This window comes from Hirsutella rhossiliensis, assembly GCF_020360975.1.
Source record: "Hirsutella rhossiliensis strain HR02 chromosome Unknown scaffold00017, whole genome shotgun sequence".
Classification (NCBI taxonomy): Eukaryota; Fungi; Ascomycota; class Sordariomycetes; order Hypocreales; family Ophiocordycipitaceae; genus Hirsutella; species Hirsutella rhossiliensis.
Genome location: NW_025408683.1, coordinates 1540159 through 1553886, shown reverse-complemented (window position 1 = coordinate 1553886; position 13728 = coordinate 1540159). Strand labels below are relative to the sequence as shown.

Genomic DNA, 13728 nt, shown 5'->3' with positions numbered 1-13728 from the left:
CTAACCTAAACCCTAAAACCCTAACCCTAAAACCCTAAAACCCTAACCCTAACCCTAACCCTAACCCTAACCCTAACCCTAACCCTAAAACCCTAAAACCCTAACCCTAAACCCTTAATTACACTAAGGCTAAAGACTCTAGTAACGCCTATAGCACGCCCCGTTACTTCCTAGAAACGAAGTATAGTAATAGCCTCTCCGGCTACGGTCCCTATAAGGTTTATACTAGGTTTTAAACCCTCCTAAGTCGAAGGAGTTAAAAACCTAGGAATATATTAAAACTACCGCTAGGATATTAACGACTATAATTCTATATATTTATATAGGACTACTAGTAACGCGATAACGATTAGCCTATAAGACTCTATAGCTTATTTAATCTAGCTATACCTAAAGCTATAGACTAGTAAAGACGCTAACTACTTCGTTTCCCTAACGCCTCTAGGAATAATAAGCGCGAATACTTAGTAGCGTATACGGGGGGTAGTAGATAATTATCTAAAGAAGGAAATACGCGAGCAAAAATAGGAAAGAGCTAAACGAGTAGCTCGTAGGTAAAGGGAGGAATAAAGGATATAAAGGGAAAGGATTATAGTAAAGGAGAAAAGTTCTATCGATAGTTTATTTACTTACTTATATACTTAGGAAGAGAACCTTACTTATTATTATCGCGCCCTTTCCGTTAGCATCCTAGGTCGGAAAGTCGCTAGGGAGGAGTTTAACGGGTAAGATCGTACCCTTATAGATATTAGCCCGTTAGGGGGGGGGGGATAAGACCCCTAGTACTCCCCTTCTAACTTACTTCTAAGTATACTTAAAGGCGTTATAAAGACCTCGATTATCTAATTAGGCATCTTCCTTAATTATAGTTAATTTAAATTTTTAGTTTTCCCCTTTAAAGTAGATGCCGCTAGTTACGCGACTCTAGTAGAGACGAAGAGGCATAGAGTAAAGAAATCTCTAAGACTTATATCTATAATCTAAGGCCCTTAGAGCTATATATAGGACCGATGATTAGATAATTACGCAGTTAATTACTCTACTAATCCTTAGCTACGTGCTACGCGTGCTTTAGGTATATGCCCTCGTCCCCGTTAAAGTAGGCCGGAATAGCTTTACTCCGCTTTTAACGGAGCATTATAAGCTCTTAGCCTACCGACTTAGCTATATTAGGTTCGCCGTAATTAGTACGGAGCTTCGCGAGGAGGTCGGCTAGTCTATTTATACTAATACGCGTAAACGGCAAGAGATACCTTTATAGGCATTAGGATAGGCTCGCGTAAAGATAGTTAAATTAAGCGCGGATATCCCCTATTACGTCGCTATCGGTATAGAGCTTCGCTTTTATATAAAGTAGCTATAGCTCGAGCTCTATAGAGGAGCTATCGAACTTACTAAGGTGCGGCAGTACCGCTCTTAGTCGTGCGGAGCCCTACTATTATAAGAGGCTCTTAATTGCCCGGGCGAACTAAGTATTACGTTCGCCTTAATTTTATAACTATAGGAGTGCGGATATTTCGCGTATATATATACCGGCGTAGGCGGTTTAACTAGACCAGGTAATTAAACGTTGGCTTTAAAGGCAGCTAAAAATAGCTATTCTATATATAGGGATACGGAGAGGGTAAAATAAAGGGTAGATTATACTATTACGGAGTAGGCAAAGGCGTAGGCTTAGGTACGGTCCGTTAAAAGAAGGTTAATAATCTATAAGGGGGAAAAGGAAGAGAAGTACGGGCCTAGCCTATATAGGCGCGGAGGCCGCTTATATATAGACTTAGCCTAGACCTTAGCCTAGGCCTATATAGGGCAAAAGCCCTTATAAGAGATATAGTCTACCTTATACGACGAAATATTAAAATAAAACAACTAAGTAATAAATTAGATTTTAAGAAACTTAGACCGTTTAAGGTTAAGAAAACTATTTTAAAAGTTAACTATAAACTTTCGCTATAAATAATAATATAGATATACCTAATATTTTATATCTTATTATTAGCACTAGCGCTATAAAACGCTAAACTATAAGAAAAAATTAAAGTCGATAATAATTAAGAATATAAAGCTAAATAAATACTAGATATAAGAAAATAAGGTTAATAATAAGAGTACCTTACTAAGTAGAAAGGATATAGACCGGAAGAAAATACTTAGGAACTACTTAAGCACTTAACCTACTATAGTTCTTTACTCTAATAGTTCTATTAAGCGAACCCTTACTTAGAAATATAGGGTTACTAAGAATAGTATCTTAGTTTAATATATCTAAGGTACTAAACGATTAAACCTTATTAATAGTAATAGACTCCTTATTTAATAAATAAACCGATTTATCTTAAGAAGAACGCGTTATACTATCTTCTTTATTACCATGCCCCACCCCCCTTTCGGTAACACCCACCTTTCGGTAGCGCAATTGAAAAATTCTCCACCAAAAGTCTACCATTTGAACTACATGAAATATGATCAGAACTTAACATTATAAACACAAAAATTATATCATTCCGTAGAGAAATGGACGCTCTTATATGTACCGGCGCTTTTTTACCATTCGCCCGGATCTGGTGGTGACTGGAAGGGCTTCGGTGCCACCTTGACTTCGATCACTGAAGCTGTCTCCACCTCTGAGACCGCCTCCTCCTCTGTGTCAGAATTCAGCACAACGGCTATCTCTTGGCTTTTAATTTGGGAATGGCTTCCTCAGCCACCAAAGCTTCACTGAGAGTCATGAACCGTCTGTTCGGGTTCGGAATTGCTCTCCTCTTCTTGCCTCTCTGCAGCCGGGCCACTTCTTCCTCTAGCTTCGCGATTCTGTTGCTGTGCTCGGCAAGCGTCTGTTCTTGGGCTTCAAAGCCTCTAGCTATCACGGCGTATCGTCTCCGGGTGCCAGGAGTCTTGTTCTTTCCGAAATCGCGAATCTGGCGGCTGTTTCTTGGCGTATCATCAGAACCCAAAATGGCGCGGACTTTGGAGACGTCTCTACAATGTCCGCGTGAATTTCTGGATGCCGCAATGCCTTGGATCGTGAGATCGGCCAATTCCCAGTGACCCTCCAGCCGGACAATATATTCTTTGCCGTCATTCCAACCTCGCGCGCTTTAGCATATGCCCGTATAAAATTGACCTTATGAACAGGCGCAGAATCGGTCAAACAGGTCAATTTCTGAAGTTCTTTCCGGTAAGCTGCCTTGGAGGCATTGAATACACCGTTATCTAACGGCTGGAGGCCATGAGAGCAGTGGGCAGGAAGGTAACAGCAATAAACGTTGTTCAAAAGCATGTGGCCATCCATGCATCCTGGTCCCGGTTAACGGTAATTCCTACAGAGGTGGATAAAGAAACGCACCGTTGCATGACTTCCATGTCCATCTAATATGATCAGTCTAGCATCTGAGGCATCGGCTGGTCGCGTCTGGGGCAAATAGACCCTCTCAAGCCACTCAATAGCGATATGGTTGTCCGTCCATCCGTTGGGCGACGTTATGTAATGCCAGTCGGCTATTTTGCCGAATTCCGTCAAGAACCACTGTTTCTGAAGTTCTTTGCCCTTAAAGATAATGCCAGGGTAAGGACACGGCCGTCCGCGGTGATAGCTTCAATAAATGAGGTCCAGTTGCGGGACTGTGGCCCTTTCAGAAGGGCCTTCCGTTTTGGGTCTGCACTCCCAACCACAAGACTATCCAAACCTGGCAAAAGAGTCTGGTTAGTAAAAGTAATGAAAGACAAGCCAAATACTCACCAAAGCCAGACATAATACCGCCTTCGTCAACATTCACGGTATTTTCTGGTTTAATCCATCCATACTCCTTTTCCTGATATCGAAGAACCAGTGAACCGCACGAGGCGTAAAAGCATTAAATCGGTTAGCTTCCTGACGTCTCCCACGCTTGTTCTTGATGTCCGGATGGCGATTGATGAATTTAGAGACCCAGTTGCGCCCCACTGTCCGCTCGTTGTTCAGTTGCTTCATAAGAGCCTCCACACATGCGCGGATCTGACTGTGGGAGGGAGCATAGCCGAGAGACTCTTGGCGGAGGATCCAAGAAACCAAGCGAGCTTCCTGAGACTTACTCAAGAGTTGACGAGGCTGGATCTGATCAGCCAGGGCTACCTGGCCTTTGAGTCTGTCGGAAATAGACTGCTGAGGTATGTCATACTTTTGGGCGGCGCGGTACTGCGACAAGCCGTTTTTTGTGACATCAATTATCGCATTAGCCATAATATCCTCCGTATAAATACTCCGAGGCCGCTTTAAGGTCATTTTGGTCATGTGGTGGAGGAATAACGAGAAGAATCATCGTCAGGAGGCGGAAGGAGATTAGGGGGTTGGATGGTAATTTCGCGTGCAAGGTACGCACAGGCCACAGACCCTGTACAAACATTCAACCATCGAAAAGTAGAATTCAATCAATCCTCTATCTACTCCAAGTGACGGCTTGTGAATATCTTCAAAGCTGGCTGGAATCGGTGTAAGTGAAATTGATGGGTTTTGGTGGGGATATTTCCTAATGCGCTACCGAAAGGTGGGTGTTACCGAAAGGGGGGTGGGGCATGGTAATAGCTTATATACCCCGCTAAAATAACTTACTACCTCGGTCCTTTAGGAAACGCTTCTATTTCTTAATCCGAGCTAGGCGAGCTATCGCTTCCTTTAATGCTTCTTTTACTTTCCGTTCGTCCGAATTAATCTTTTACTATTAATTTATAATACGATAAACTAGAAAAGAAGGAATATTAGTAAAAAAAAAAGGGATAAAGAAGGAAAGGGATAAAACGAACGGGCAAACGCTATATTATAACTATTATAAGAACGACCTACGGAGGTATATTTAAAATACTAATTAAAACGCTCGCCGACCTTATAAGTTAGACCTAACCGAAAATAATAGGAGTAAGGTATAATTTTAATACTATAGATCTTAGTCTAAGATACTAGTTCTAATTATTAATACGATTTATCGGAATTATAAGAATAGGATTTTTAAATATAACTAGATATACTATTAGTAGTATATCCTAGGAAGGATAAGGGTTTAGCTCGATAGCTTTTAATATTATAATTATTACGATCTCTATTATAATCTTATCTTTAATTTTAATTACTTAATTACATAGTTATAGTCTACGGTCTCTAACCTCCGACTTATTACTAACGTAATATACTTATTATTGCTTAGACTACGCCCTATTATATCTATTAATATAAACCCCTCGATAGGTTTATCCCTTAGGAATAACACCGGTCGTTATAAAGGGGAAGACGGTTAGAATATAAGCTATATAGCCGAAGCGTAAGATGCTAGGCGCTATAGACTATAGAAGAACCGTTAATATAAAGGTTATATAATAGATTAGTTAGATTAGTTAGATCGGATAATCGATACTAAGTAAACTAAGTATTAATTAGTTTAATTAGTTAGATTAGCTAGATTAGTACTAAGTAGACTAAATAAGCTAAATATAATAAGCAATATCGTTATAGTAAGGTAACTATAGATATATATTGCTACCTACTTTTACTCTTTTAGATAGATAGCTCTTTAGCTTTTAATATAATTATTATAATCCCTATTATAATCTTATCTTTAATTCCGATTACTTAATTACCTAGTTATAGTTTATAGTCTATAACCTCTAACTTATTACTAACGTAATATACTTATTATTACTTAGACCACGCCCTATTATATCTACTAATATAAACCCCTTAATAGGTTTATCCCTTAGGAATAATACCGGTCGTTATAAGTTAAAAGAATATTAGTAGCTTCTTTAAGTAGGATCTTCTTTATTAATTAAGATACTAGATAGGTATAAAGAGGACCGTTAGATAAAGGAAAGAAGGATAATTAAGGTAATATAATAATTACTCCCCTACTATAATTACTGCCCCTATAAGAATTAAATATCTCTGCCCTACCTATCCGACCCCTTACTTCTAATTTCACCTTCGTGTATTTTATATATACTTCTTATATCTCTCTTTATAAGAACTATATATACTAAGATTAAGGGATTCTAACGGTATAATTAGATCTTAATTTAGTTAAGAAACTATAAAGATATAGGGGGTAGAAGTTAGCCCTATTTACTACTAAGAAGTAAAGTTATTACTAGACTACCTATTAAATAGTATAATACTATAGCGCTTAAACTTACGATAATCGCAATAGCTTTATTAAATTAAGACTAATTAATATAAGGAATATATTATTAGAAAGCCTACCTTTATAATTACTTTTATCTTAAAGGACTACGTTGCCGGCAAAGGTACTATAGTACCTAGGCTACTTAAAGGGATGCCCCGCTATACCCCTCCTTATAAAGAAGGTTATAAATATAACTTATAACTACTAGTTAAACGGTAAGAGCAGGCTATATAACCTTATTAATCGTAAGTTCGACTCCCCCTAGGGCGGAAGAGCAGGTTATATAACCACGCCCTAGGGGGGGCCCGGGCAATAAACTTAGGGACCTAAAGGGAGAGGAAATAGGGGGCTTCTCCCTATATCCTCTCCCCTAGGTCCTGGCTTTTATTTTTTTTATATATACTATTCGAGCACTAGCCGCCGAATAAACTTCCCTTTTATTATATTTACCTTTCCTTTTTGTAGGATATAATTAGGAGCCTCCCCTATTTTTAGATAACCTCCTTAAATAGAAAATAAAGTAGCCGAATTTAATATTAGAATAGCCTTATATTTATTAGACTAAACGCTCTTCTACCTATTGCCCTATTATCTAGAAGCTAGGGTAGCAAGGGGGTATATTAAGGAGAGTAGGTATAAGAGGCTATAGTTATGCCTAGTAGACCTAATAGTTATATATAAGGAAGCCCGCCTAACTAATATAACTCCCCTAGCCTAAGGACATTATATAGGCCTAACTTAGGTATAGGAATACCTTAATGCCCTCTTTTAGCTAGCTATATATAGTTACTATACCTATATAAGCCCTCCTTATCCTAATAGATAGACTAAGATATATATTACTTAATTTACCTTTCTATGCCTACTTCTTCTACTATGCTCTTAAGCCCTGCTTAAGAGTAACCTTTTTTATAGACAATAAGATTAAAACTATAGATAATTCTTTTAAGTTTATATTTATATACGCGCCCGGTTTAATAAGAGATAACGTGGATCAACGTCTCTCGCTCTACCCTATATCCGACTTCTAGGCAAACCAGGGAGCTAGGCTGTCTAATAAATTCTTTCGATCGGCAAGGGTTTTCAGAGATCTCCTATGACCTGTCCGGCTGTATAGTATGCTGAGCGCCTTAACACGGCGGGCAATGCCGTTTACCTATGCAACTGGAACCAGACAATCCTCGACTCCGTACTTGCTCACGCAAACACCAAAATGGACTCGGTCCTATTTATAACTCGGAGTTTGCGTATATTTTCGGAAACCTCTCGCATTACGATGTCAATGGCTATCCGTTCTATCCAACGGCTTCCGACTCGTATTTAAAGGTCAGGGGCTCAAGGTCGTGGTCAACATTTGCAAGCACAGGCAGACCGTGGCTAAAGAGCCACGAGACCTTTCAAGGGTTCGAGCCGGCTTTTCCCACCCTAAACGAAACCGCCCTATATATGATGGGAGGTCCCTTTGAGGGTCTGTTAGCTTTCGACGGGCCCCGCTCTCATCTTGCCATCAGCAGACAGAGATTCGATGGAGAGATGCGCCTTCATCAACTCTCCCCACATGATTGAGCGACTGGGGTACTAGATGGGACACGTACGACCACAGCGGGCAGCAGCCAACAGTACCCAGGCTCGTTTACTTGTGCCCCCACACGCTGCGCCATGCAACTCGGCAAAAGATGCAATGCGGGGTGGCGCTGGCCAGTCAAATCATTTATTAGAGGGAGGGTAGTAAAAATACAAATCAGTTCCCCGCTTATTATAACCAAATCCGGCCTGCCTTGTTCTCTCACCGCTTTAGCTACCCGAGGCATTCGTTTGCCCTAGCATTGACTTCATCTGGAAATCGTCCTAGCCTGTATGCTTTCTCTAACGGCTTGCGTTGGCCGTGGATTACATATCATGGCCGCTCGCAATTCGTTCTATATTGCTCCAGGTCTTGTGCTTCTCTTGGCAGTTCTTGGGTCTTATACCTATGGCACCAGCCTTCGGCGGATGACTCTCGTTCTGGGCGTGTTCCGAACGCCCGCAAGCCAAGACTCTATACAGCCAAAGGATGTCTCTATCATCGGAAACACCTTGCATTGCGAGGACCTTCACTATCATGAAGCAAGCAAGCTGCTCTTTACTGCTTGCGAAGATGTGGAATCTACCCGATATTCGTGGTTTCCACCTCTTGCCAACTTCAATAATCCGACAGCTGCCTCCAAGGCTCGAGGCAATATCCGGATCATTGACCCAAGAGTACGTCCGTTTTTGCTTCTTCCATGTCCTCATTTGCTCATTCGTAGCAGACTTTAAAGGCCAGGGCCTTGCACTTTGAAAATTTCGAACCGCCCTTCGTTACACACGGCATCGATATAATCGACGATCCTAGTAGACGGAAGGGTGAGGCTGTCTACGTTTTCGCGGTCAACCATAAGCCAAGCCGTGAGCACTTCCAAAAGCCAACGCTAGTGCGCCCAAGAGTTATTCGGTGGTCGAAGTCTTTCACTACGTCATCGGATCCGACACGGTCCGACACGTTCGTTCAGTCTGGGATCCGCTCATAGCAACGCCCAATGACATTTGGCCCTATCACCGACATCCTTCTTCGTGACAAACGACCACTACTACAGGGACGGATGGTTAAGGATGCTTGAAGATCTCTACTACGAAGCAAAGTGGTCTACTACGCTCTACGTCGAGTTTTCTGCCAGCGCCGGTAGTCCGACGGACGACAGCTACAATGTCAAGGCCTCGGTTGCCCTTGCCGGTTTGCATAACAATAACGGCCTTGGCCACGGAAAACGTCACAGGACGTGTTGTTGGGGAGCGCGGCGAGCGGGGTGCTACATCTAGGTACATTTGAAGGCATGGACTCGAACAGCACAGCCCGCCGGATCGACGTCGTTGAATCGATTGAATTGGACTCCACCTTGGACAACCCGAGCTACTTTTCGGACCCCTTCGCGAATGCCACATTTGACGCCAGTGGCTTTATCGTCTGCGGCTTAACAAGAGCCGTCGATCTGCAGAAAAACAGTCGTGACCCCCATGCCAAAGACGGCGTCATGGTATGGAAGGTGGCACCTCATGGGCCGCATGGGCAGCAAACAAGCAATGCTCGAAATGATGTGGGCCTAGGGGGATGGAGCAAACGCCTGCTGTTTCAGGATGATGGCAACCGAATTCGCAGCTCGAGCACCGCTGTGTTGGTTGCTACCGATCCCTCCATCAACGGGGGTCGTCGCCGGGCGCAGCTCTTCGTCACAGGATTCTTGTCCAAGAGTATTGTGTCAATTGGAGTTGATTTGTGAGTCTAAGTGTTTACAGCCGGGGTGTGAGCGGCTTGTCGTATGGCGACTTGCGTTCTATGGTGCAAACTCCTCCCGTGATGGGACTTGTCACGCCACAACCTGAGCTGGAGAACAGATGAGACCTCCTTTTCATCATTGCCAATGCCCTAAGACACTCCAGGTATGGAACAAGCAAAATAGGCGATGGTCCTTAGAACGAGCCGGCAGGGTCAGCCACTATCAGGGGCCGAGGAAGCCGAGGCTTGGCTTGTCTCCCTCTATGCCTTCAAGCAGGGTTCGACACCAGGAGACCACAGGCCTTGAAGGGACTAGAATCTCCCTGTACACTTTCGGGATGTAGATGTCCATGTAACACAGCGGGCGGAGAAACGAGTAAAATCTCATTTGCTTGCCACGGCTTTCCCCTTGAATAGTCATCCTAGTAACATGGGACTATTCGATTTGGTCGTGTTTGGCCCATGCCGGACCGTGCTGCTTGCCCAGGCTACACAAAAATTTAATTGAGCGCTTCCCGTCGCCCGGGGCGGCTCACACACCGATTAGACTTTGCTTAATATTCCCTACTCAGAACTGATTTTACCTTTGAGAATTTGGTGTTGATAAATGATCGCCTTTGGGTCGTCGATCCAGTCAAGAGTTCGATTGGCTGCCCAACGCCGGCTGGCCAGCTGTCACCAACGGTTGAGCTCAAGCCCTTTCGCCAGCATTCTGGTCCGGAAAGCGCCATGGGCATTTGGATTGAGGGCTGGAAGCCACGTGCTGGATAGAAACCTAGATGACGTATCTGGACTGTATATAGGGCGGCAATTTCATTGGTCATTAAAACAGAGCATCGCGGGCCGTGGCTTGAGTGCGGAGGAGATTAGTCGAGCGCTTAAGCGCATTCTTCTCGGCCGTCACAAAAGTTCGGCCTGTAAAGGAGCGTTTGGAATCCCCTAAACAGTCAGAGACTACCTAAAAGTTGTAGAATAACTGGTCCTAAGTTCGTTCACCTAAGGTAGAAGGGGAGGGGTGTTCAAGTGCAAGAGTGCGACCTCGTGGCATTAAACTCGCCGAGCTGCCACCATCTCTCCTGACGCTGCCAGTTGACCTCATGCTTACTGGGATAAATCATGATAATCCATCTCGGCCATAGATGCATCTTTCGTGAAGAAGATATAATATCCAATGCCAGACGCGCACGGTGGCGATTTCTCGCTCCAAATTCTTAGATCCTGCTTTCCGCCTCATGCAGGCTTCACGGATTCAATCTCAGTGCTGAGGAACTAGGTTAGGAGCGAAGGGGGTCCGGTAGCCGTGTCCCCTAAAGGTCCGAAAGCTCAACGCCTTTGACAACTCTCGGCACCGACCACACAAACCGGTTGGTCTCGTTCGCGGCCACGTTACTACTGCCTACTTGCCTTAACCTAGTTTGTCGCTTTCGGCGCCTTGACGCCAGACTGGGGCTTAAATGGTTGTAGACGAATGCCGCGCTTCTGCATGCGGTACAGGCTGGCTTTCTTCTCGGCCGGCGTTCACGGCATACACCAAAAGCTGTTGTCATCTTTACCGCCTAGGACGCGCCTTCTCGTCAACGATATGACGATCGTGCAGCCCTCCGCACAGCGGCGGTCTCCCTGACACTGTCGACCATGGTATACAAACCCGCCCTCCGGGCAACTTCCTGCGCGGCGTAACCATATGTAGCCGTCTGCCATGGATTCAAGTGATGACGTGACGGCGATCCAGGGCCTATGACTAGGGTTTCTGTGTCGTCATCGTCGTTTTCATCAGCATTGCGCTCTATAACTTGGTGGAGCTCAATTTCCTAATAGCAAGCACCTTTAAGCAGTTTCGCGGCTTCTACTTTTGGGGCCTTGTCGTTGCAACATGGGGCATCGCCTTTAATGTCGTGGGCTACCTGCTCCAGCTCCTGCATGTTGACCCGGCGGGCTTCGTGCATTCCAGTGTCCTTATTGGCTGATGCACTATGATCACGGGCCAGTCGATCGACTTATACTCGCGATTGCACTTCGTCCTCTAACACCCGAAGCTCCTGCGCTACGTTCTCGCGATGATCATAACCAACGCGATACGCCTGGATATATCGGTCATAGTACTGGTTTACGGCTCTAACTCGAACAAGCTAGAACCGTTCGTGACGCCGTACTCCATTTTCGAGAAGCTGCAGCTGTCCGCCTTTACCGTGCAGAAACTCATTATATCGGGCCTCTATATTATCGAAACGACTAAGATTCTTCAATTGCTGAAGGGCGTGGCGCCTGCTGGACCGCGACGCGTCATGAGCCACCTGATTATCGTCAACTTCTTTATCGTTCTCCTCGACGTGAGCGTCCTGGCCTGGGAGTTCACTAAGCAATACAATATCCAAACAGCCTGGAAGCCTGTTGTGTACAGCGTCAAGCTTAAGGTCGAGTTCACTGTTCTGAACCGGTTCGTTGAGTTTTCGCAGCTCATGGGAACTGGAAGCTCGTTGCAGCCAAAGAATTGCAATACCCGGACCGACCTGGCGCTAGAGAGTTGCTCGACGAGCACGCCCGCGACGCCAACAGTCGCCAACTACAGAGTGCATGCGCGCGACACACAACGCGACGAAACGGTTCAACAACCACGTGTCCGATCTGAAAGGGGCCGCTGGTGAATTGCTCTAGTCGAGGGAGGAAAAGATTCGTTAGTTTCAAGGCGGCTCTAAAGAAATGGAAGAATACTCTCTAGACAGCTGATTCGGGGAGACGGTGTGGCTCAAATCGTCCCTTCGATGTACTCCCTCTCTACCCAGCACGGCGTCCGACTCCGGAGACCGATCGTGCATCCCGTGCGGGGCCATGGAGACAAGGGCGGGAAGGGAAGCTCATGATGGGGAAAAGCAAATACCGCCGTAACCAAAGCACAGACTGCAGGCACAACGCCAGGGCGTCCAGGACCAGTGGAGTCTGGGCTCACGAAAGAAATCATCCTCCTCCTGCTTCACACCACTCACGTTCCCTGGTCCCATCACGATGCTCTGGCTGACAGCCAACATGTCGCATTTTGTAAACGTCGATTTATTGGCGACGGCCACCAACGCCCAATATCTCCCAAACCTCTTGGGGGGCGCCGTCAAGCCAGCCATCTCGTTCCTGTCGTATTCACCCGACTTCTACGACGTTATGGGCCACAATGGGACGGCGCGCATGGTTTGGGATCTGCCCTGGGAGGCATTTCACGAAGCCGGCGTCTACAACAAAGAGGACAGTTCCCTCAATATCACGTCCAACTACAGGAGCCCGGGGAACAGCATCAACATCACTGTCGTCTCGCTCGACTCGGACGACTACGGCTAATACCAGCACTTTCGCCCACCGCCGTCGATGCCTAGGCAAGTCTACCGCTTCGAGTCGGATACATGAGTTGATTAGGTCGTAGCAGACGGCTTCGTTTAGCTAAATGGCATCGAGTTTTCGCTGGACAACAAACTCGTCTACGTCTCCGACACTGGCAGCCAGCAGTTTGACGTGGTCACCGGGCAGCCGGCAACCATCTATGCCTTTGACGTCGTCGAAAACAAGCGGCTAGTTAACATGAGACTCTTTTCGTATTCCGACGTGGGTTTCTCGGATGGCATCCACTGTGATACCAAGGGCAACGTCTGGGCAGGTGTTGGCGACGGCGTCCACATCTGGAATCCCGATGGCGTGTTGCTTGGCAAAATTCACATAGGCGAGACTAGCAACAACTTCGCCTTTGCCCCTGGAAAAGCGTTTGTTTTCTCCAACTATCGACTATGGGTTGTCGAGAACATCAAAGCCCAAGGCCGGGAAGTTTGCAAAGATTTCGGCATGGGTGGTTGATTGCACTCGGTGCGTACAATTTCGCCTGGAAGTACTAAAGACCGGGGCAATGCACTGGGCACATACGTTGTCGCGAACGCCGCAGCTTGAAGAGTGTGTATAGTGTGCTTCACTTCTCATCAGGGTGGAAATCTTGGCGGTTGTTTGACCCATGGATTTGTAAATGCAACTAAACAGACTTGTAATGATGAGTTTTCTGGACTATATACATAATCTGCGATGCGACATAAAATGCCACCCACTCGTAACTATAGTTGGTCAAAGCATTGCAACGGTGACGCTGTAACGCGCTGCGACTCTATGGTCAGTGTAAGTGTGAGTTCTGCCGCCTATCCATTGGGGGTCGGCAAACATCTCTTGTAACGGGGGATACATCGCGTTACTACATATGAACCTTCTTGCAAAGAATTGCCGACCAAACCAAAAACAGATTGGCCGTGTATGTCGAGAAAT

The 13728-nt window shown here is 45.2% G+C and overlaps 3 protein-coding genes across 3 annotated transcripts; 1 reads left to right on the top strand and 2 right to left on the bottom strand.

Moving 5' to 3' along the window:
* Window positions 1-3270: 3270 nt before the first annotated feature.
* Window positions 3271-3772, bottom strand: HRG_10892 (DDE superfamily endonuclease domain-containing protein; the record flags this gene model as incomplete). The annotated part of the gene is made up of 4 exons (XM_044869362.1): window positions 3271-3297; window positions 3347-3593; window positions 3670-3686; window positions 3740-3772. 4 exons carry the CDS (start codon window positions 3770-3772, stop codon window positions 3271-3273), a joined length of 324 nt encoding a protein of 107 aa, XP_044715711.1.
* Window positions 3773-4261, bottom strand: HRG_10891 (tc5 transposase DNA-binding domain-containing protein; the record flags this gene model as incomplete). The annotated part of the gene is made up of 1 exon (XM_044869361.1): window positions 3773-4261. The coding sequence occupies one exon, from the start codon at window positions 4259-4261 to the stop codon at window positions 3773-3775; it is 489 nt and encodes a 162-aa protein (XP_044715710.1).
* A 7237-nt stretch (window positions 4262-11498) lies between these two features.
* On the top strand, window positions 11499-12768 carry HRG_10890 (uncharacterized protein; the record flags this gene model as incomplete). The annotated part of the gene is made up of 2 exons (XM_044869360.1): window positions 11499-11878; window positions 12339-12768. 2 exons carry the CDS (start codon window positions 11499-11501, stop codon window positions 12766-12768), a joined length of 810 nt encoding a protein of 269 aa, XP_044715709.1.
* Between the last annotated feature and the right edge of the window lie 960 nt (window positions 12769-13728).